This window comes from Temnothorax americanus, unplaced genomic scaffold, assembly GCF_048541705.1.
Source record: "Temnothorax americanus isolate GAGA-0224 unplaced genomic scaffold, ASM4854170v1 Scaffold7, whole genome shotgun sequence".
In the NCBI taxonomy this organism is placed as follows: Eukaryota; Metazoa; Arthropoda; class Insecta; order Hymenoptera; family Formicidae; genus Temnothorax; species Temnothorax americanus.
Window position 1 is genome coordinate 4,309,793 of NW_027509792.1, and position 17,540 is coordinate 4,327,332.

At 39.0% G+C, this 17,540-nt stretch overlaps 4 protein-coding genes and 1 long non-coding RNA gene across 8 annotated transcripts; 4 read left to right on the forward strand and 1 right to left on the reverse strand.

Moving 5' to 3' along the window:
- Positions 1-2,092: 2,092 nt before the first annotated feature.
- Positions 2,093-4,673, forward strand: Arc42 (Activator-recruited cofactor subunit 42). Its single transcript, XM_077421753.1, has 5 exons — positions 2,093-2,387; positions 2,471-2,576; positions 2,691-3,358; positions 3,434-3,657; positions 4,256-4,673. The coding sequence occupies exons 1-5, from the start codon at positions 2,360-2,362 to the stop codon at positions 4,466-4,468; spliced, it is 1,239 nt and encodes a 412-aa protein (XP_077277879.1). The 5' UTR covers positions 2,093-2,359; the 3' UTR covers positions 4,469-4,673.
- On the reverse strand, positions 3,894-9,712 carry Vib (phosphatidylinositol transfer protein vib). Its single transcript, XM_077421765.1, has 6 exons — positions 9,328-9,712; positions 8,589-8,619; positions 7,662-7,925; positions 7,496-7,573; positions 7,047-7,427; positions 3,894-6,909 (listed from the first exon to the last, which is right to left on the reverse strand). Exons 1-6 carry the CDS (start codon positions 9,342-9,344, stop codon positions 6,865-6,867), a joined length of 816 nt encoding a protein of 271 aa, XP_077277891.1. The 5' UTR covers positions 9,345-9,712; the 3' UTR covers positions 3,894-6,864.
- On the forward strand, positions 7,855-8,332 carry LOC143906023 (uncharacterized). The gene is made up of 2 exons (XR_013259418.1): positions 7,855-7,992; positions 8,192-8,332. It is a non-coding gene; the product is annotated as an uncharacterized LOC143906023 (long non-coding RNA).
- A 41-nt stretch (positions 9,713-9,753) lies between the features above and the next one.
- On the forward strand, positions 9,754-14,374 carry LOC143906010 (uncharacterized). Of its 3 annotated transcripts, XM_077421748.1 has the most exons (6): positions 9,754-10,919; positions 11,513-11,762; positions 12,264-12,410; positions 12,515-12,800; positions 12,891-13,385; positions 13,462-14,374. In XM_077421748.1, exons 2-6 carry the CDS (start codon positions 11,670-11,672, stop codon positions 13,869-13,871), a joined length of 1,431 nt encoding a protein of 476 aa, XP_077277874.1. In that variant the 5' UTR covers positions 9,754-10,919; positions 11,513-11,669; the 3' UTR covers positions 13,872-14,374. The 3 variants fall into 3 exon arrangements, with proteins under 3 accessions (XP_077277874.1, XP_077277873.1, XP_077277875.1); XM_077421747.1 differs by having other exon boundaries at positions 9,754-11,762; XM_077421749.1 differs by having other exon boundaries at positions 9,754-11,762; positions 12,515-13,774.
- A 220-nt stretch (positions 14,375-14,594) lies between these two features.
- Positions 14,595-17,534, forward strand: Cn-iiib (cytosolic 5'-nucleotidase IIIB). 2 transcript variants are annotated; one of them, XR_013259416.1, is made up of 6 exons: positions 14,595-14,798; positions 14,877-14,975; positions 15,054-15,123; positions 15,324-15,907; positions 15,975-16,713; positions 17,484-17,534. XR_013259416.1 is itself a non-coding variant. In XM_077421763.1 (5 exons), exons 1-5 carry the CDS (start codon positions 14,772-14,774, stop codon positions 16,074-16,076), a joined length of 882 nt encoding a protein of 293 aa, XP_077277889.1. In that variant the 5' UTR covers positions 14,595-14,771; the 3' UTR covers positions 16,077-17,534. The 2 variants fall into 2 exon arrangements, 1 of the variants encoding a protein (XP_077277889.1); XM_077421763.1 differs by having other exon boundaries at positions 15,975-17,534.
- Positions 17,535-17,540: the final 6 nt, after the last annotated feature.

Sequence of the window (17,540 nt, forward strand, 5' to 3'; positions counted from 1 at the left end):
CGAAACTCAGGTTTCGGCACCGCGAAATCTCGGAAATTTACTCCTGATATATCAGGCTAGCATGTTAGGCAAGGAGGTTGACGGAGGTATTCCGAGCGCGGGTCTTGCCACCCCACATTGCCTCTTCGTAATCACGCTGCTATTGGTCAGAGCGCTGGGCCTACTGCCCCTGCTATGCACACCTGCCAGCGCTCTGATTGGCCGTAGGCTGGGCATCCTCGTCGCGCGCCCGGCGCGCCGTTCCAATAATGGCGATGGGTAATAGTGGGGGTAAGCGTGCCGCTGCTCGAATATTTACTAAAACCTCCTCGCTCAACATGCTTCCCGCGTAACAGGAGCGATTTCTGAGGAATTACAAACGACTCCAAACTCGAGATTCTCGCTTTCCTCGTAACCTAAAATTCTTTTCATAATTTTTATGATCTTTCAAGCGCCAAACGAATGCACGATATATTTCTCGTTATTACTTAAGAATAATTTAATATTAATATCTATTGTTTGTTAAATTAATAACGTTTTTATTAATTACTTTTTTGTACGTGTACTATATGTATATGAATAACTGAAACTATTATAAGAATTATTAATGTAGTGCTCGTGCTCGGCTGGCTTGGCGGAAAGGTTTTGTAAAAGCTCCGAAATGCGCTGAACGACACTGGGTCATATCTCGAGAAATATATTTATTTTAACATTGTTATGTATGCTTTAATGCGAGACTTGCTCTCTCAGATGTAATTAGACGCTAAAGAGTTTCAAAATGTTGCTGCATAATGTTAGATAACAAGAAAAAGGTATAGCCGCGAATACCGACGGGCGGCGTTGATGGATGACAAATTCGGAGCTCCGAAATACCACACGCGACACCAAATAAATCTCGAGAAATACGTTTATTCTAACATTGTTATGTGTCCTTTAATGCAAATTAGGCTCTCTCGAATGTGATTAGACGATAAATAATTATAAAATGCTGTTGCATAATGCTAGCCAAAGAGAAAAAGGTAGCTGCGAATGCCGACGGGCGGCGTTGGACGACAAATTCGGAGCTCCGAAATGCCACACGCGACACCAAATAAATCTCGAGAAATACGTTTATTCTAACATTGTTATGTGTCCTTTAATGCAAATTAGGCTCTCTCGAATGTGATTAGACGATAAATAATTATAAAATGCTGTTGCATAATGCTAGCCAAAGAGAAAAAGGTAGCTGCGAATGCCGACGGGCGGCGTTGGGACGACAAATTCGGAGCTCCGAAATGCCACACGCGACACAAAATAAATCGCGAGAAATACGTTTATTCTAACATTGTCATGTGTCTTTTAATATGCAAATTAAGGCTGATTTATAGAGGCCGTAACCGTTGATTTAAGCCGTAATCTTTAAGAAATTGACCAATCACAGTCGAATGTGAGAAGAACAATCGACTGTGATTGATCAATTTCTTAAAGATTACGGCTTAAATCAACGGTTATGGCCTCTATAAATCAGTAGCCTTTAGGCTCTCACGAATAAGATTAAACGATAAAGAGTTATAGAAAGCTGTTGCATAATGCTAACGAGAGAGAGATAAATGCGAATGTCGGGAAGGTAAAAAACTCTGAAATACAAAATAAACACAATAATACAATAATACAATTGTATTGAAATACAATAATAAACTCTTTATCGTGCAATTTTATTCAAGAGAGCATATATATAATTTGCGTTATAGAACACATAAGAGAGAATGCGTTAGAATATTAAAGACATATCTCTCGAGATTTAACCGCGGTGTCATTCGTCGCATTTCAGAGCTTCTATACCTTCCCATCAACAATTACGTTCTTCCGTTTATTTAAAATTTAATAAAACATATAATATATGATAAAAGCGCGCGCGTTGCCGTAAATATTAAGCAAAATATACTTCAACGTGTATGTACTACATATACATATATATTGTTTTATATCTCTCGGCTTTGTTTGTCAACAATTCGTCTCGATCGATATATACTCATGCCTTGATCGATATACTTCTGTCCTCCAAAATTCGTTTCTGTACGTCAACTTTATCGGCCGGTGATAGGTAGATTCCATAGCAATCTACGACTGGTCTACAGCCTTACGATCTGCAACCAGACTGCAACTGGCCCGTCACGTAAACACAGAGAAAGACTGCTGCACAGTATATAACTGACTGCTGTATAATTATAAGACTGGTAGTTATTAATAGCATTCTGCATAATTCAGCGCGATATATGTACATACATACGCGTAGGATGTATCGTACCGTATGCGATTGATCGTACTCTCGGGTTAAAGTTCGAAAGTACAGTTTGGAACGGTTCCATAAAGTCGAACGTCAACGACAGCACAAACAACAATGGCAATGCAGTGCTTGAGATTACTTGGTGGGTGTCAAATATTGTCCAATTCTAATATTATCGAACGTGGATTGCTATTTAGTATTGATTACGTTTATATCGATTCGCAGCAAATAACGTGCCGAGAGCTACGTGCACTGTCAACAATCTCAGTCGACACGTTGCCTCGCTTTCTATGCTGCCAGACACGTATCAGATGCTGTACAAAACGTGCAGGTATTACGGTATTACACAGGCGACAAGTCATACTTGTTTATCTTATACAGATACAATTAATTACTGTACAGTTGAATAAAGTTTATCATTGCCATTAAAAATTTGTAATTACAGGGACTTCGCCGAGGAGGAATTGAAGCCTGTCGCAGCGGAAATTGACAAGAAGCATCTTTTTCCAACGGAGCAGATCAAGAAGATGGGCGAGTTGGGTCTCATGGGTTTGTGCGTTCCTGAAGCACTGGGTGGAACGGGATTGGATTACCTGGCCTATGCCATAGCCACGGAGGAAATCTCCAGAGGTTGTGCGAGCGCCGGGGTTATAATGAGCGTGCAAAATTCCCTCTACTTAGGCCCCATAAACGCGTTCGGGACCGACGAACAGAAAGAACAATACGTCATTCCTTTTACAAGCGGCGAGAAGATCGGCTGTTTCGCTCTCAGCGAACCGGGTAACGGATCCGACGCCGGTGCGGCGTCCACCGCCGCAAAAGCGGACGGCAACGTTTACACGGTTAACGGCACCAAGTCGTGGATAACAAACGGATATGAAGCCAGTGGAATAGTTCTATTTGCGACGACCGACAAGTCCAAGAAGCACAAAGGTATAAGCGCTTTTGTAGTGGACAAACCGACAGCGGGTCTGAGCCTGGGCAAGAAGGAGGATAAATTGGGTATACGAGGCAGCAGCACTTGCTCCTTGATCTTCGAGGACTGTCAAGTGTCACAAAATAACACCCTAGGCAAACCAGGAATGGGCTTTAAAATCGCGATGATGACTCTAGGTACACGATCGTTATCACGCGAATTTTAACGAACTGTAATAGTTATTCGATGTAACATTCGATTTTATCTCTCAGATTCTGGCAGAATAGGAATCGCCAGTCAGGCGTTGGGCATAGCTCAAGCATCTCTGGATTGCGCGATGGATTACGCGACCAAACGCCAAGCCTTCGGTCAGCCGATCGTCAAGCTGCAGGCAATTCAACAAAAAATCGCTGACATGGCTCTGAAACTGGAAAGTTCAAGACTGCTGACGTGGCGAGCGGCTCAGCTTAAGGATAGCGGTAAATCGTACACGAAGGTGCGTTATAAATATTTAGATATATAAATATTGTTTCATTCTACTGGAATATTTACTCTGAATATGACGTTCGCTTATCTTATCCCATATATATTATATTTTGATTTTAATCTTAGCCCATATATATTTTTCTATTGATTACAGTTTGTATAATATCTTATCAGATAAAGTAAACTTCGCGCTTTTTTTTTTTTTTTTTTTTTTTTTTTTTGAATGGCATAGAAATCTTCAAGTAGTCACGATAGCTTAAGCTTTAATTATCAACAGTTTAATTATCAACAGATCAGTACTAAAATAATCGAAAATCGTTTAAATGAGAAAAAAGATGGGGTAACTTTTACAGAGAATGAACAGACCTTTTTGACGTCTTCAAATAGAAGGCCTAATTATAATAAGAGCCAGATTGCAGATGTCAAAATTTATATCGATGTACGATTGTTTTGTCAAACTTGTGTCCGTCCGTTTTGCATTTTCCTCAGTCGCAAACTGAGAAAGTCCGAATCGGATATCGATGCAAGTAAATTTTTCACACATCTGGCGATCTGGCTCTCTCGTTGGTTTTTCCATCTACTAATCGAGATAATTTCTTATTCGCTAGGAAGCCGCCATGGCCAAACTGTCGGCATCGGAAACCGCCACGTTCTGCGCTCATCAATGCATACAGATTCTGGGAGGGATGGGATACGTGTCGGATATGCCGGCGGAACGTCATTACAGGGACGCGCGTATCACGGAGATCTACGAAGGCACGTCGGAGATCCAGAGACTCGTGATCGCCGCGAATCTCGTCAAAGAGTACGGCCTCAATTGAGATCGCACGACTCACGCACGTAAGATAAAATCCTCCAGTATCTTTTATATCCAAAGAGAGAGCAAAATATATTTTGTACGTATTGCATATCATATTAGATTTTGTATATATATATATATATATATATTCTCTATATTAATTAATTATATTTTTATATTAAGAGAAAAGTCGAAATAAATTTCATATGCTATGGCTTCTAATTTTATTAACTCTTGACTAAATACTTGACTGGATCGAGACATACGCACATACGCGCACACACATGCACATACACGTACGTATATACGTATGTATGCAAGAAAAGGAAACGCATTATACACGTGCATATATACATATATACACATACACATACTCATCTGGTATTTCACTGTTAGCCCTTTGGCAGCGATACGGAATTTTTTCTTCCTCTCCTTTTTTTTCTGTCTATATCCACGACTCTTCTCTACCCTGCTTGTCGCATGTCTAGGAACAGCTAGAGTTTATCTATTTAAGTAACTATTTTCGTAGGATAACAGGTGTAATGTAAACTCGCGTACGTGTGTGAGAAACTCTCATGTCTTAACAATCGTGGAACAAAGGCGGATTCCATTAAAGTTACGAGCTTGTTTGAACGACACAGATGTGCCTTATTTCGATCGGTTTTCCCTCGTCGATAAAATGGCGAATAAATACATGTCCAGTTTTCTCTGTTTCTCGTATGTATGTCCGGTACATTGAGTACAAATACTGTGTGCACCGTCATGGCTACCACATACTTCGTACGTGAATACGAAGATAAAAGCTACCTTAGACTACATGCCTTCCAACGAGAAAATACAGAGAATACATTTACTTTGTGCAGATGACAGTTAAATTATATACTCCGTTATTGTTTTTTCAATCTTCACTCGTATATTTAATTAGAGATCCTATCGCTAGGTAAGAACGCTGCTGCGATTACACGTTAGTGTACAACCCATTAAAAGACTCTTTACTCTCATTTAAGGATTCGATTTAGCGAAAATAAATATAATTATTTTCAAAACAAACTTTAAGATATCTTGTCTCTAATTATCTTTTTTTATCGTCATGATATTTTTTCTCATCGCCGTATAATAGACTAAAAATTTGAAAGACTTAAAATCTGAGGATAATTTAACAGTCTGTAATGAGTTACGAGCAGCGTCCCAGAATACTTCGTCGGTTGTACTCAGAGATCCATTTTGGAATGCAAAGAAACATTATATATATATAATTTGAATTTCATTGTGTATACCTCTTTCTTTTTTTTATATATATATACAATAACGCACCCCCTTTCGTCATTCAACCGCTGTCACCAATATTGAAATAGCCTAAACTATGTTTCTCTACATATGTGTGTATATGTATATCAGTGTGAGCACTTTACATAGAATACATCACCTCTCCCCTCCCGTCGTCAGTAAACAATTTAGAGTAGTATGTTAATACGTTACTGTTAGCATCGCAGTATAATTAAAAAATCCATCAGTTTGGTCCTAACTTTTTAGGGGATATAGATACATATACACGTTTCGCGCTCGTCGATAACGAACGGAACGAAAGAATAGAGGAACATTGTAGGTTGAAATCTACCGTAGTACCTAGCCTCGCGGAATCATCGAGAATTCCACGAAATAACTATAGATACACATTGAAGATTCTTATAAAGTTTTTTCGAATCGAGCTTCCTGATCACATATACACTTTCGTAGAATTGAGAAAATACTACTCTGCTTTTTTTTTCTTTCGAAAATACACGATCTAATATACATTACACTTTCGGTCGAAATAATAGTTCGAAATACAGATCGTTAATATCGCAACATTTAGATTTTCAATTGTACATTAATATATTAAACTGTGGAATTTTTAACTATTTAACTACGATTAAACTCGCGATGTTAAATCACATATTTCCTTTGTTTTTTTTCTTTATGTACTCTTCGCAGCAAGCATTTTGTTCGTTAATTGAACTCCAATATCTATTATTATCGAACTACGAACTGCTGTTAAGTAATCATAATTTTTTTTTATCTATGATGGTTTTCACGAAACCAGATTCTTTTCATAATTATGCATTGAACAAGAGAACCAGATAATTCTGATTCCTTTCGTTTGTCTCTTTTTTTTATAATAATAACTACATTATAATAATCTTTGACTGTAGATACATTTATCTAAAACGCTTGTAAATGTAAAATAAATTAAAATAGTAAGTAATTTGTAATAGACACTGAATCTATAGACACGTAAATTCCAGAAATCGTCCGAATCCTGTGGAATCGTCTATGACAGAGCGTAACAGGGTGTACATCTGTAGGTATGCGTCTGTATTTGTGTGTACATGTATAAGGAAATTGATTTAACCGTTCATAATAGAAGCTATCGAAGCCTCAATCGTCAGCTCGCATACCCCGTACTTCACCTTGATGTCTTTGCTGCAATTGAACATATAAAAAACGTTTCAAGAGATCGAAAATTTTGACTTTCAACAAACGGAAGAAAAATCTCTCACAAAGCAAAAAATCGAATAAATTTGAAACGGGAGAGTTGAAGAGAGAGCGCAATCGCTTACCCTGTCTAATTCTTCTTTCGTATTGTCTTCAATTGCTCTAATATCCTCCATAGTTAAACCGTACCAACGATCTATCCAGCAGAACACTTGTCTATGGAAATTGGTGAACAGGCGGCGTTCCGCCTTCTGAATGAATCCTTCGACGCGAGTCTGCAGACCGAACCATTTGAATTCACAGGTGACTAGCTTGTAGCACGTCATCACAGGTTGAACATTATGCTTCCAGTCTTTCCCGACGAGAGGGCCCCGTCCCGTCTTCTGGGACTTGAATTTAGACGGATCCTCGTCCTCCTTGTAATCGGCACTGGCGACCGAATCATTGGCAATATCTATGTGCACTACCTCTCTGATTTTAAGCTTATCGGGCGGCAATTCGTGCACCTGAGTTCGTGAGAAGAAAACACACGTAAACGACTGAAACCTACTCGTCGAAATCTCATAGCACTTACGTTATGCTGATTGCCGACATCGCCGATATGAAAGGATTCTATCATGATCACGAAATTGTCCTTCATATACCCCGGATTCTGCGGAAAGATCAAAGTAACATTTATGTGGATATATTTAAACGTAATATTTCATATATTTATATGTGAATACAGGCGCAACACTTACAGTTATGACTGTCTTACAATAGGGATAAGCGTTCCAAGCCTCTTCGTGGATCTCCAACGAGTTCTTTGGCAGTAAAATGCGAATAAAAGCAGGCACTTTACTAGCTAAGTGATAAATCTTATATGTATATTGGCCTGATGAATACTTTCCACCGAGTAACGGATAATCCGTAAACGGCTCATTCTTCAATACTTCAATGCCTTCTCCGCCGCCCGTATTATTTTTACTAGCCTCTGCTACAGAATACAGTTGAGCTACTTGGTACTGTTAAGAGAGAGAAAGAGAGAGAGAGAAAAAAAATTAAATATATAATTTCTCAATATTTTCCAAGGTAGGTTAAGCCCGTTACATAATTCACTCCACGAGCCTTGCAGGCATGATTTACATGTGTACTTTGACTTGTTTTTCGAGCACTGACGTTTATCAATTCTTTTTATTGGAGTTTATTTATTATTACAATTCGTCAATTCAAAAGGCGCAAACAAGAAAAGATTTAAAGTCCACTGTAGAGTCTCTATATCTATTTCTAGAATTGATACCGCACATGCAACGACAATTATAAGATATCTCTGTCGGACATCGCTTTATTATCCCTCCCTGAGACAAATAGATAATGAGAATGGAAAAATAGAAACATAGTCTAAACAACAGATAACAAAGAAACTCATGTGTCTGTGCGACAAAAAAGATTTCTAATTACAAATGCAACATTGTTTATGCAAGATAACTCCACATAAGTACTCGGAGAGAGGCATGGCACACACGTGCCACGCGGAGGATAATTAGATGATTGGCGAATTTTCTTGATTGCACGGCAGTGCTAAGAGATCAGTTTCAACTGTCTTTTTATGCAATCTGACATCCAGACAGGTATCAAACCGGGGTCATTACGAGGAATGGAACTCCTGGGACAGATCAGGCACGTACCTCTTCCACTGTGAGGGGCAGAGTGACACGGCTGTAACACAGACAAATAACGGATTATGTCAGCGTTACGTTACGTATCGGGAGGCAAGAAGGAGGCGAAGGAAATTATACGGATAACGCAACCGTGTCCTTGATCTCATGAGTTACATCAGAAATCGGCGCTGATCGATAAGTTTGCGAGGGATTTATAACTGAACGCATGTGTCGATCCGCATCGTACGCGGACGGTCGATGCCGGGGAAGCCTAAAGTCAGCCGAGATTCTCGGGAAGCTGCACTTTTCTCGCACTACTTCCCGCTGCTGGGCCAGGAACCATCGTATATTTTAAGCTTCGGTAAGGAGAGAGAGAGAGAGAGAGAGAGAGAGGGAGAGAGAAGTGCAGAAAGTGCAACCAGCGCGAGCAGACCTCTGGAATCATGCGGTAAGGGATGAGAGGGCCAGAGGGCCACCATCCCTCTCGCTCCCCGTCTCTCTTTCTTCAACCCTCTCCCTCCTCCACCACCTCCTTCACCAGCCGCCGTTAAAGATCAGCAGTCATCGTGCCCCGTGCCGATCGGTTTTTGAATTTCGTTTGCGCTGGCCCACGGCGTTGGCCGCGGCCAGAAGCGAATTTCGGAAATCCGTGGCGCGGCGCGCACCTGACAGGCCCCTGCTCCGGTGCGGTCCCCGTAACCGTCACCGTCACCGTTCTTCGCTCCTCCTCCGCCTCCCCCGTAACCGTCCCCCGCGCCGCACTTACAATTCCTTGATGAGCATTTTAGTCAGCAGAGCACATGGACCAGTAGCGTGCGATCAGCAGACACTCGCCGACACCGACGACGACGAGATGGAGCAGCGGAGGATCCCGCTGCAGACGGCACCGCACCCTCTTCTCCTCGTCGGCAACCGATCTGACTCACGGCTCACGGCTTGCGCTATCGGCTCGCTATCGGCTCGCCGCAGCCGCCGCAGTATCATACACTCGCAACGTGCAACGTGCAACGTGCGCCGAGCAACGCCGACAGGATTCGCCAACCGACTGACACACTCCGGCCAGATTCACTCCGGCCGCTTCACGGTCCGCACCTCCGCACCACCAACAGCAGCAGCAGCAGCAGCAGGCCAGCAGCAGCACCGCACACCAGCAACCGCACCGCCACGACCGCGCCAAAGGAGTCACACACACTTGCGCGCGCCCGCGCACACGTGTACGACTCCGCGGTACCCCCTCCCTTCCCCCCTCGTCTACCCTCCAGCCTCCAGCCGTCATGCCGATGCCGTCCGTCTGTCGTTCCTCGGCCACCCTCGGCCGCCATCGCCATCGCCGACACGGATCGTCCGATAAGTACGCCCTCCTCGCCCCTCGCCGAACGGGGGCCGACTTTGCCGCTGACGTCATTCCGCGAGAAATTAGACGCGCATGCGCCACGGCTGCCGGCCGTCACGAGCGCGCGTCGCCTTTTCTTAAGCTAACTTCATGCGACTCGCGGAGATAATATAAAAGGTTCGATTATTATATTCACGATTACGATATCGTTACGCAATATCATGCGCGATGAAATGCATCTTGTTTTTTCCCTCCCGTTGGCGCCTACGGGACGCGAGAGAAGTTTTCAAAACGAATGCGCATACGTCGTAAACATCAGGTTTCCGTCCGTTGAGCATTAGGGAATTACGGCTGTGGTCCGTCCACTTGACGGTACAAATGCTTCGAAGCACATTCCTCGTCTCCTTTCTTTCAACGAAGAAAGAAGAAGAAGAACGCTTCGAAGCATTTGTATATAGCGTCAAGTGGGCCGCAGCCTAATATACGTTGGATGCCCTGATGCGCATTTAAGGGCGAATTCTCAGAATGTCAGGATCGGCCTGGGGGTCGATCATATATATGTACGATTAATTAATCTATTTATGCCGATAAAATATAAATTAAATTAGATTACCAACTTAATCGACAATTAACTTAATTAAGGAGTTTGTCGGAGTTTGGGGTCTCAATTAAGGTCGCTTTTAAAACTTTCTTTTCAAGTAAAGAGAATGCAATAAAAACTGGCGTATACAACGTAAGATTTGTTTTCAATAAGTTGGATATCGAAAAAACATATTTTCGATGTTAAAATTGGACTGCCTCGTGAATTGTAACCCGTACTTTTAAACTTAAATATATCGCGAGTTCTAGTTTCGAGCAACGTGTGTTTATTATTTACTGCCACGACATATATCCTTGAATGTCATAACGGCAATATTTTGGGAATTTTCAACTTCGATGTTACAGAAAGAAATTAGAAACTAGTCGATTTCGATAAGTCACAGACCAAGGAACGACCTCAAACGCGATATCTGATGGTATATCGGGTAAGAAACAAAGTCGTCACAGATCGAAATCTTTACTATAGAGTCTCTCGATCGCGCTTGTGAGATATGATTTTCGCACGTCCACCGTTCGACTGTTCGCCAGAAAAATTATCAATTTCAACCACTTGAAGATTCAGGCAGAGAGTCTCGTAATTGTAGCTCTTGCAATTGTGCAAGAATTCTGATCAGAATAATTAGATCAACGTAGTACGTTGTAATTATACGAACGCTCAATATTTAGATAATCTAAATGTCTAAATCTAAAAAAAAATACGAATAGAATACCATGAATACGTTTAAGAGATAAAATTGCAAAATGATTTAGAACCTTTGCCACGAATGTTACAAATTTTTACTCTTCAGCAACAAGATTAATCGCACGCGAACACGAATATGATAAATATTTGTCCAAAAATATATTAACGTTAACGGCAAGAATACCTACCACGAGTACGTTTAAGAGATAAAACTGCAAAATAATTTAGAATCTCAAACGATTGTCAAATTGTTAATTTTCCTGTTCAGCAATAAGATTTGGGCAGAAATTTGTATACTAATAATATAGAAAAATTTTGAATCGAAATCTTTTTCAGAGAAGTCTCAAGGGGAAACAAATAACGATATAATGCAGAATTAAAAAGCTGGGTGACAATTTATGTGAAAAATCTGTAGGATAGAAATAGGAATATAGAAGAAATTCACACAAGAGAGAAAGCATCACAAATTTTTTCGCACAATATAATAGATCAGATGTCTGATAACATTGATGACGAAGTGGTGGTCGTAGAAATCGCTACAGCGAAAAAATACGTGAAAACCTTAATGTCCAAACTTCCTGATATGGTAATCATTTGTACAAATACCATTTTTGCAATTGCTATATTGTGTATATATTTAGGAGCCAAGGGTATAGTATCCTAAACAACGACTTTGCTCGGAATTGTTTAATATTTTTAATTTTATCAATCAGTTTTATTGAAATTTGCGATCTATAATTTTTGATATCATTAATGGATAATAACGTAGCATTTCGGAAGAATATTCTTTGTACAATACTCTTCTTTTTGGAAGTTCTTTGTTTACTGCGAATACAATAGATATAAGTTATTTTGATCAGAGCTAAAATATTTTTTCGGGACATATTACTTGTAAAACAGATAATTTAGATAATGCAAATGAAAAATAAATATGTTTAATAATTAGGATAATGTAAATGAATATAAAATTACAAGTGCAGCAAAAAATATATTTTTATTGATGCTGTTGGGTTATTTTTTATTAAATTTATGGTACTATAAAGTTTGAGATATACGTATACAAATTGTGCAGTGCAACTCATTTCAGATAAATGATAAGCCGGAAGTAATGATGCGAAGATATAAACATGTATTGACCATGAGCGAAAACACCATTATGGCAAATTATTTTGTAAATCATCCAAATATATTGCGAGACATGTTGAATGCTGTGAACAGTAAACCAGATGTTGTTGTATGCTACATTCATCTTCGTCGCAAATATTCGATTGTTATTTCTAAAGTATACGTTTTAATGAAAATTATTTTAACGTTAATCCGTTAACATTTTTTTTTTAGGAAATAGTGATTTGTATTATTAATAATGTATGCAGCAAGGATGAAACAATGATTCTCATAATAGGCAATGACCTAAGTTTTGTATCATCTATCATAAGTCATTTGGAATCCAAACACGAGTTGGTACTATTGAGTATTCTGAGATTCTTAAAAGTAGCAGTGCACACGATCCGAAACAATTGCGCACCAAGTTGGTTGAGGTGTGCATCAGGGCACTTGAAGAAAAATGAATCTCTTGGACGCTCTATGCTCGTTATACTTGAGTTTGAATTTACCGAATCTAATGGTATACTATAATTTATTGAAATATATATCGCAAGAGAATCAGTTTTGCAGAGCGCAATCCGATTAACGTGTTAAAATTTTTTTTTAATAGAAAAGTTAATAGAAACAGTCATTGACCTGGTCAAGGAAATGGCTGAGACAAAATTGAACCGATCTGCAGACGATAATTCGAATCAATCTAATTTTCTAGAGGAAATACATGTAAATGGAGTCTGTATCAATATAAATGATATAATTTATAAAATAACGATCCGTTGCAAGCAAATGGTAGAATGGAAACGTAAAAGAGAGAAACAGATAAATTTAGAGCTTGCCTACAATTGGCTATCAATAATGACGATTATGAAAACAAAGATAGCTGTGTCTTACAATGAATTGAATTTACACGGCTTAATAGTGGAATGCTTAGTTTGCGTTTTCAATCCATACCGGGAAGTTTTAATTTCAGAACTAATAATAACTGATAAACGACCTAAAATTATTGATTTAATTTCCAAATATGCATACCTATTGCCATATTTGGAATACAATTTGTCACATCGCATAAATAACATTTTGATGCGCACAATTTCAAGTCTTAAAATAGGTATTAAAATTCGTTGTTGCATTGTGGATAATTAATGCAGTAATATGTTTTTTTCTAACCATATTGTGTATAATAGTTTTAGGTGTAATATCAAAAACACTGAAATCAGATTCTGATAAGTTTTTAGACGCTCTGGAAAATGATAACAAATTAACAATTCTATTGTACGATCCAGCTTATAATCTAAGTAATCCAAAAGCAACACGGTTATTAAATTTACAGTCGTCATTACCTAACTTGTTAAGAAACCTGGAGGAAGCCTGGTTGAACATGGTTAAACATCTGTATAAATCTTCTGTAAAAGATCTCGTACTCTTAATTGAACCGTTTTATGACGAAAAGGAGTATTTCTTGCAGTTGCTTGTTCATAAACGTATATTAGATGAAAAGTCGGTGAAAAAGATTGAGAATAAGATAAATAAAATAATATTGTTATTCGGAGTAAATGCGAAGAGAAATAAAAAAAAAATGAAGAGGAATAATTAACGACGTACTTATTTTTACGAATTATTAACGTACTTACTAAAATTCATATTTTTGACGACTTGTAATGGTATTTTTTTTATATTATTATTATTAATTAACACAATGAGATTTCAATAAAATAATATTATTAATATTAAATTATTGACAATATTATTAGATTTAATGCTTACAACATATATGTATATCAAAGGAAATTATATATGCCTTTTGCTGTCATATAATAAGTGTCATGTATAAAGCATATATATCTGAAAATATCTTTCTTTTTTTACATACAAAAATTAAATTATAATCGATTTCATTATATAACTATTATATACAAAATATATATATCAAAAAATTGTAACAAAGAAATGTAGACATATGCTGCATGTAATATATCTATCGAATAAATTAATTTAGCATGTTTCATTGTTATTCGTCTTTATGTATTTGACACATTGTTACTTCTAACATTTATATCAATTTATATAAACGTGGTTATATATATCCACGTTACGTCTCTTGAATCTTATTTTAAAATCGCATAGATCTTCCTAACTGGAAATCTCTTAAAGATAACAGTTTTATTGAAGAAAAAATTCACATCAAGCGAAATTACGTGACTCGATCGACTTTCGTGCCAGGGAGAGGCGAACATGTGTTACGGGACACCCGGTGTAACGAGCAAAAGCAGCGCACGTTTGGCATGCGCAGTATGCGCACTCCCTTGTTGTCTTGTTGTTGGTTTTTAGCAGGCTCGTGGCTCGTGGCTCGTGGCTCGTGGTGGCAACGTGCAACGTGCGACGCACGTTGGCACGAGACGAGGGACGGTGAACGATTTGAGACTTGAGACTTGAGACTTGAGAGGTCGACTTCGAATTTCTGGAGCCTCCACGCGATTCCGCATCACCGACGACGATGAGCAACGAATTTACGATCGACGAAGTGAGTAAAACGTCGACCGTCCCTCGTTCAATGACGCGTTCTCCTTTCGGCATCACGAAACATATTCTCCGTTTGCAGTTTCCCGCTTTGAAGTCGAGACATGTTTACATCAGGGACGAAGTCGCGCTCCTGAAGACGATAAATGCGATACAGCAAGGCGGCGCGAATAATCTGCAGGTATGCGCTCTTGTATTTACGCCTTTGCAATCACCTTTTAATTCAGCATTAGGTTAATCTACGATTACCTGTGTGCAGATAGTCACGGATTTCGACTTAACCGTTACGAAGCAACACATAGACGGCAGGGATGTACTTAGCAGCTTTGGTAAGTAAATGATAATTTATTGTGTTAAAAAAAAAAGTAGTTTTTTTTTTAATTATAAGCTCTCTTTTTCACAAGCTTGCTGATTTCCCTTGCAAGTTCACAAGCCGTCTGTCATAATTGAGATTCATAATTGTTCAAATTTGTGATTCGTCGGTTTCTGTTCAGCTCCGCGGTAACTTAACATTGAAATTTAATTTCAGGTATGTTCCGAAAATGCAAGCAATTGCCGCAGCAGTATTTAGACGAAGCTAAGCATCTATACAATAAGTACAGACCGATGGAAATAGATCCGGACATGCCTGTGAACAAGAAGGCAGACGCTATGCGCGACTGGATGACAGCTGCGCAAGATCTGTTGAAAGGCATCGAGTTTGATCCTCACGAATTGGAGGAAGTGGCCCAAGCGTTCGAAAATATATTGCGCGATGGTACGGAAGAGCTTTTTCAGAAACTGTACGATGCGAGAGTGCCGATTGTAGTGTTCAGCGCCGGTTTGGGTGATATAGTGGAGGCTGTGCTGAGGTACCACAATGCTCTCTTCGACAATGTAAAAGTAATCTCCAACTTTCTCAAGTATGATGGAAATCAATTGGATGGATTTAAGAACGACGTGCTCATACACGTGTACAACAAGAATGAGTGTGCACTGGCAGAACATTATCTCGAGTTACTTCAAAAGAGACACAATGTGTTGTTAATGGGCGACACGATCGGCGACGCCAACATGGTGGAGGGACTAAAAGACACTAAGGCAGTCCTGAAAATTGGATTCCTTTACGATCACGTAAGTATCCTCGATTAGCGGGCTGCGGATTCGCGAGATATAGTGACTGATCTCGTTTCTTTTCCAGGTGGAGGCGAGCTTAGACTCATTTATGGAAAAGTTCGACATCGTTCTCGTCGACGATCAAACGATGCGGGTGCCGATGGAGATACTACAAAATATCTTATAATACCGTCTACATCGACGCTCTCTTTTGACCTGCCTGCGTGTACATGTACGCACCCTACAAAGGTGTAAACGTCATACGCATACGTGATCGCTCCGTAATTCAAAAGACGAAGACTCTAACTCATTCTACAATTAACATATCTTTTAACTTAAGTACATTTCCTAATATATTTTTAATAATAGCGTATCGGCGTAATGCGGATAAGCTATAAGTTACGCTCGTCTCACTGGTAAAAGATATATTTTAAAGGCGTGTGCATCTTAAATGAATTAATCTTTAACTTAAATTGAAAAGTTGACATATCTGCCATTTATAAATTTTTGCAAACCTATGTATGTGTGAGTGTGCGGCGTCTGACTACGATATGTAACGTAATATTGACACGTAATATTTATTGAAGTTATAATTTGCGAAATCTGAGCACTGTGTGTTCTCCGATAATCAACATCTCTCCAAGTGTGAAATCGTGTCGTATTTTTATCAAGTATTTTTTCCAAGTATATTTATCGGCGATATTTCAAAATAATGGTATTAATTGCTGTGTCACAAAAAAGAATGAAAATCTTGATTCTAAGCAATCGAACAGTAATATCTCTGTATAAATCAACTTTAGTATCTAATTGAACTCAATGTTAAGGTAGTCGTCTCGTCAGGGCATGTATTAGATAAAGTTTTCGATTTTGGATTTTATATCAAATTATATGATCAGCTTTGCGGTCGATTTTTTCTGTGGCTCCTTACCGACTATTTACTCTAGAAAATCGATCTCGAAAATCACAAATTTTGCATTACTTCATACAGACGGCCAGAAAAAGAAGGCTCTATCACGGTTTCAATCACATATTTTTCGCATTTTTCGATTAGATGAAGTGAGAAAAAACATTGCTTTTTGTACATTAGATTTCGAAGAATCCGATGCAACCATAAAATATATAGTTTACCGGAGATTTCGCTGCTAATTTTTTAGTTTATTTTAGTGAAAATGCGGTAATCGAGCAGACATTTTTTGGTCGAGGTAAGGTTGGGAAGACTTGGCAAGCCGCTGGCTAATCACTGTAGTTGCAGGTTATGAGGCTCGTCTTTCTTAGCCGAATTGGATAGTAATTGACACCCCTGTCATGCGTTTTGAAACCCTTTCTCAGTAATTGTCAAAATTCAATCGAAAAGGAGATGTAACCTCACTTGTAACCTTTCTCGACGACTCGCACGATCAGCCGATCAAAACGGAGTCAAATGAGAAAAATCACATAATTTGGAAAAAGTAACATACTTTGGCACGTATGAAATTTTACACCATAATTCATAAAATTATTTTTCCCTTAGCAAAAATTGCCTGAAATATATTTCTGAACGTGAAAACCTACAAACAGTCACATGACTAGCACGTAGCGAGACGCCTACCTTAAGCAGTCAGAAGATGATTTAAGATGTTGAAAATTAAATGAGCGTGATAAAGTTCGATAT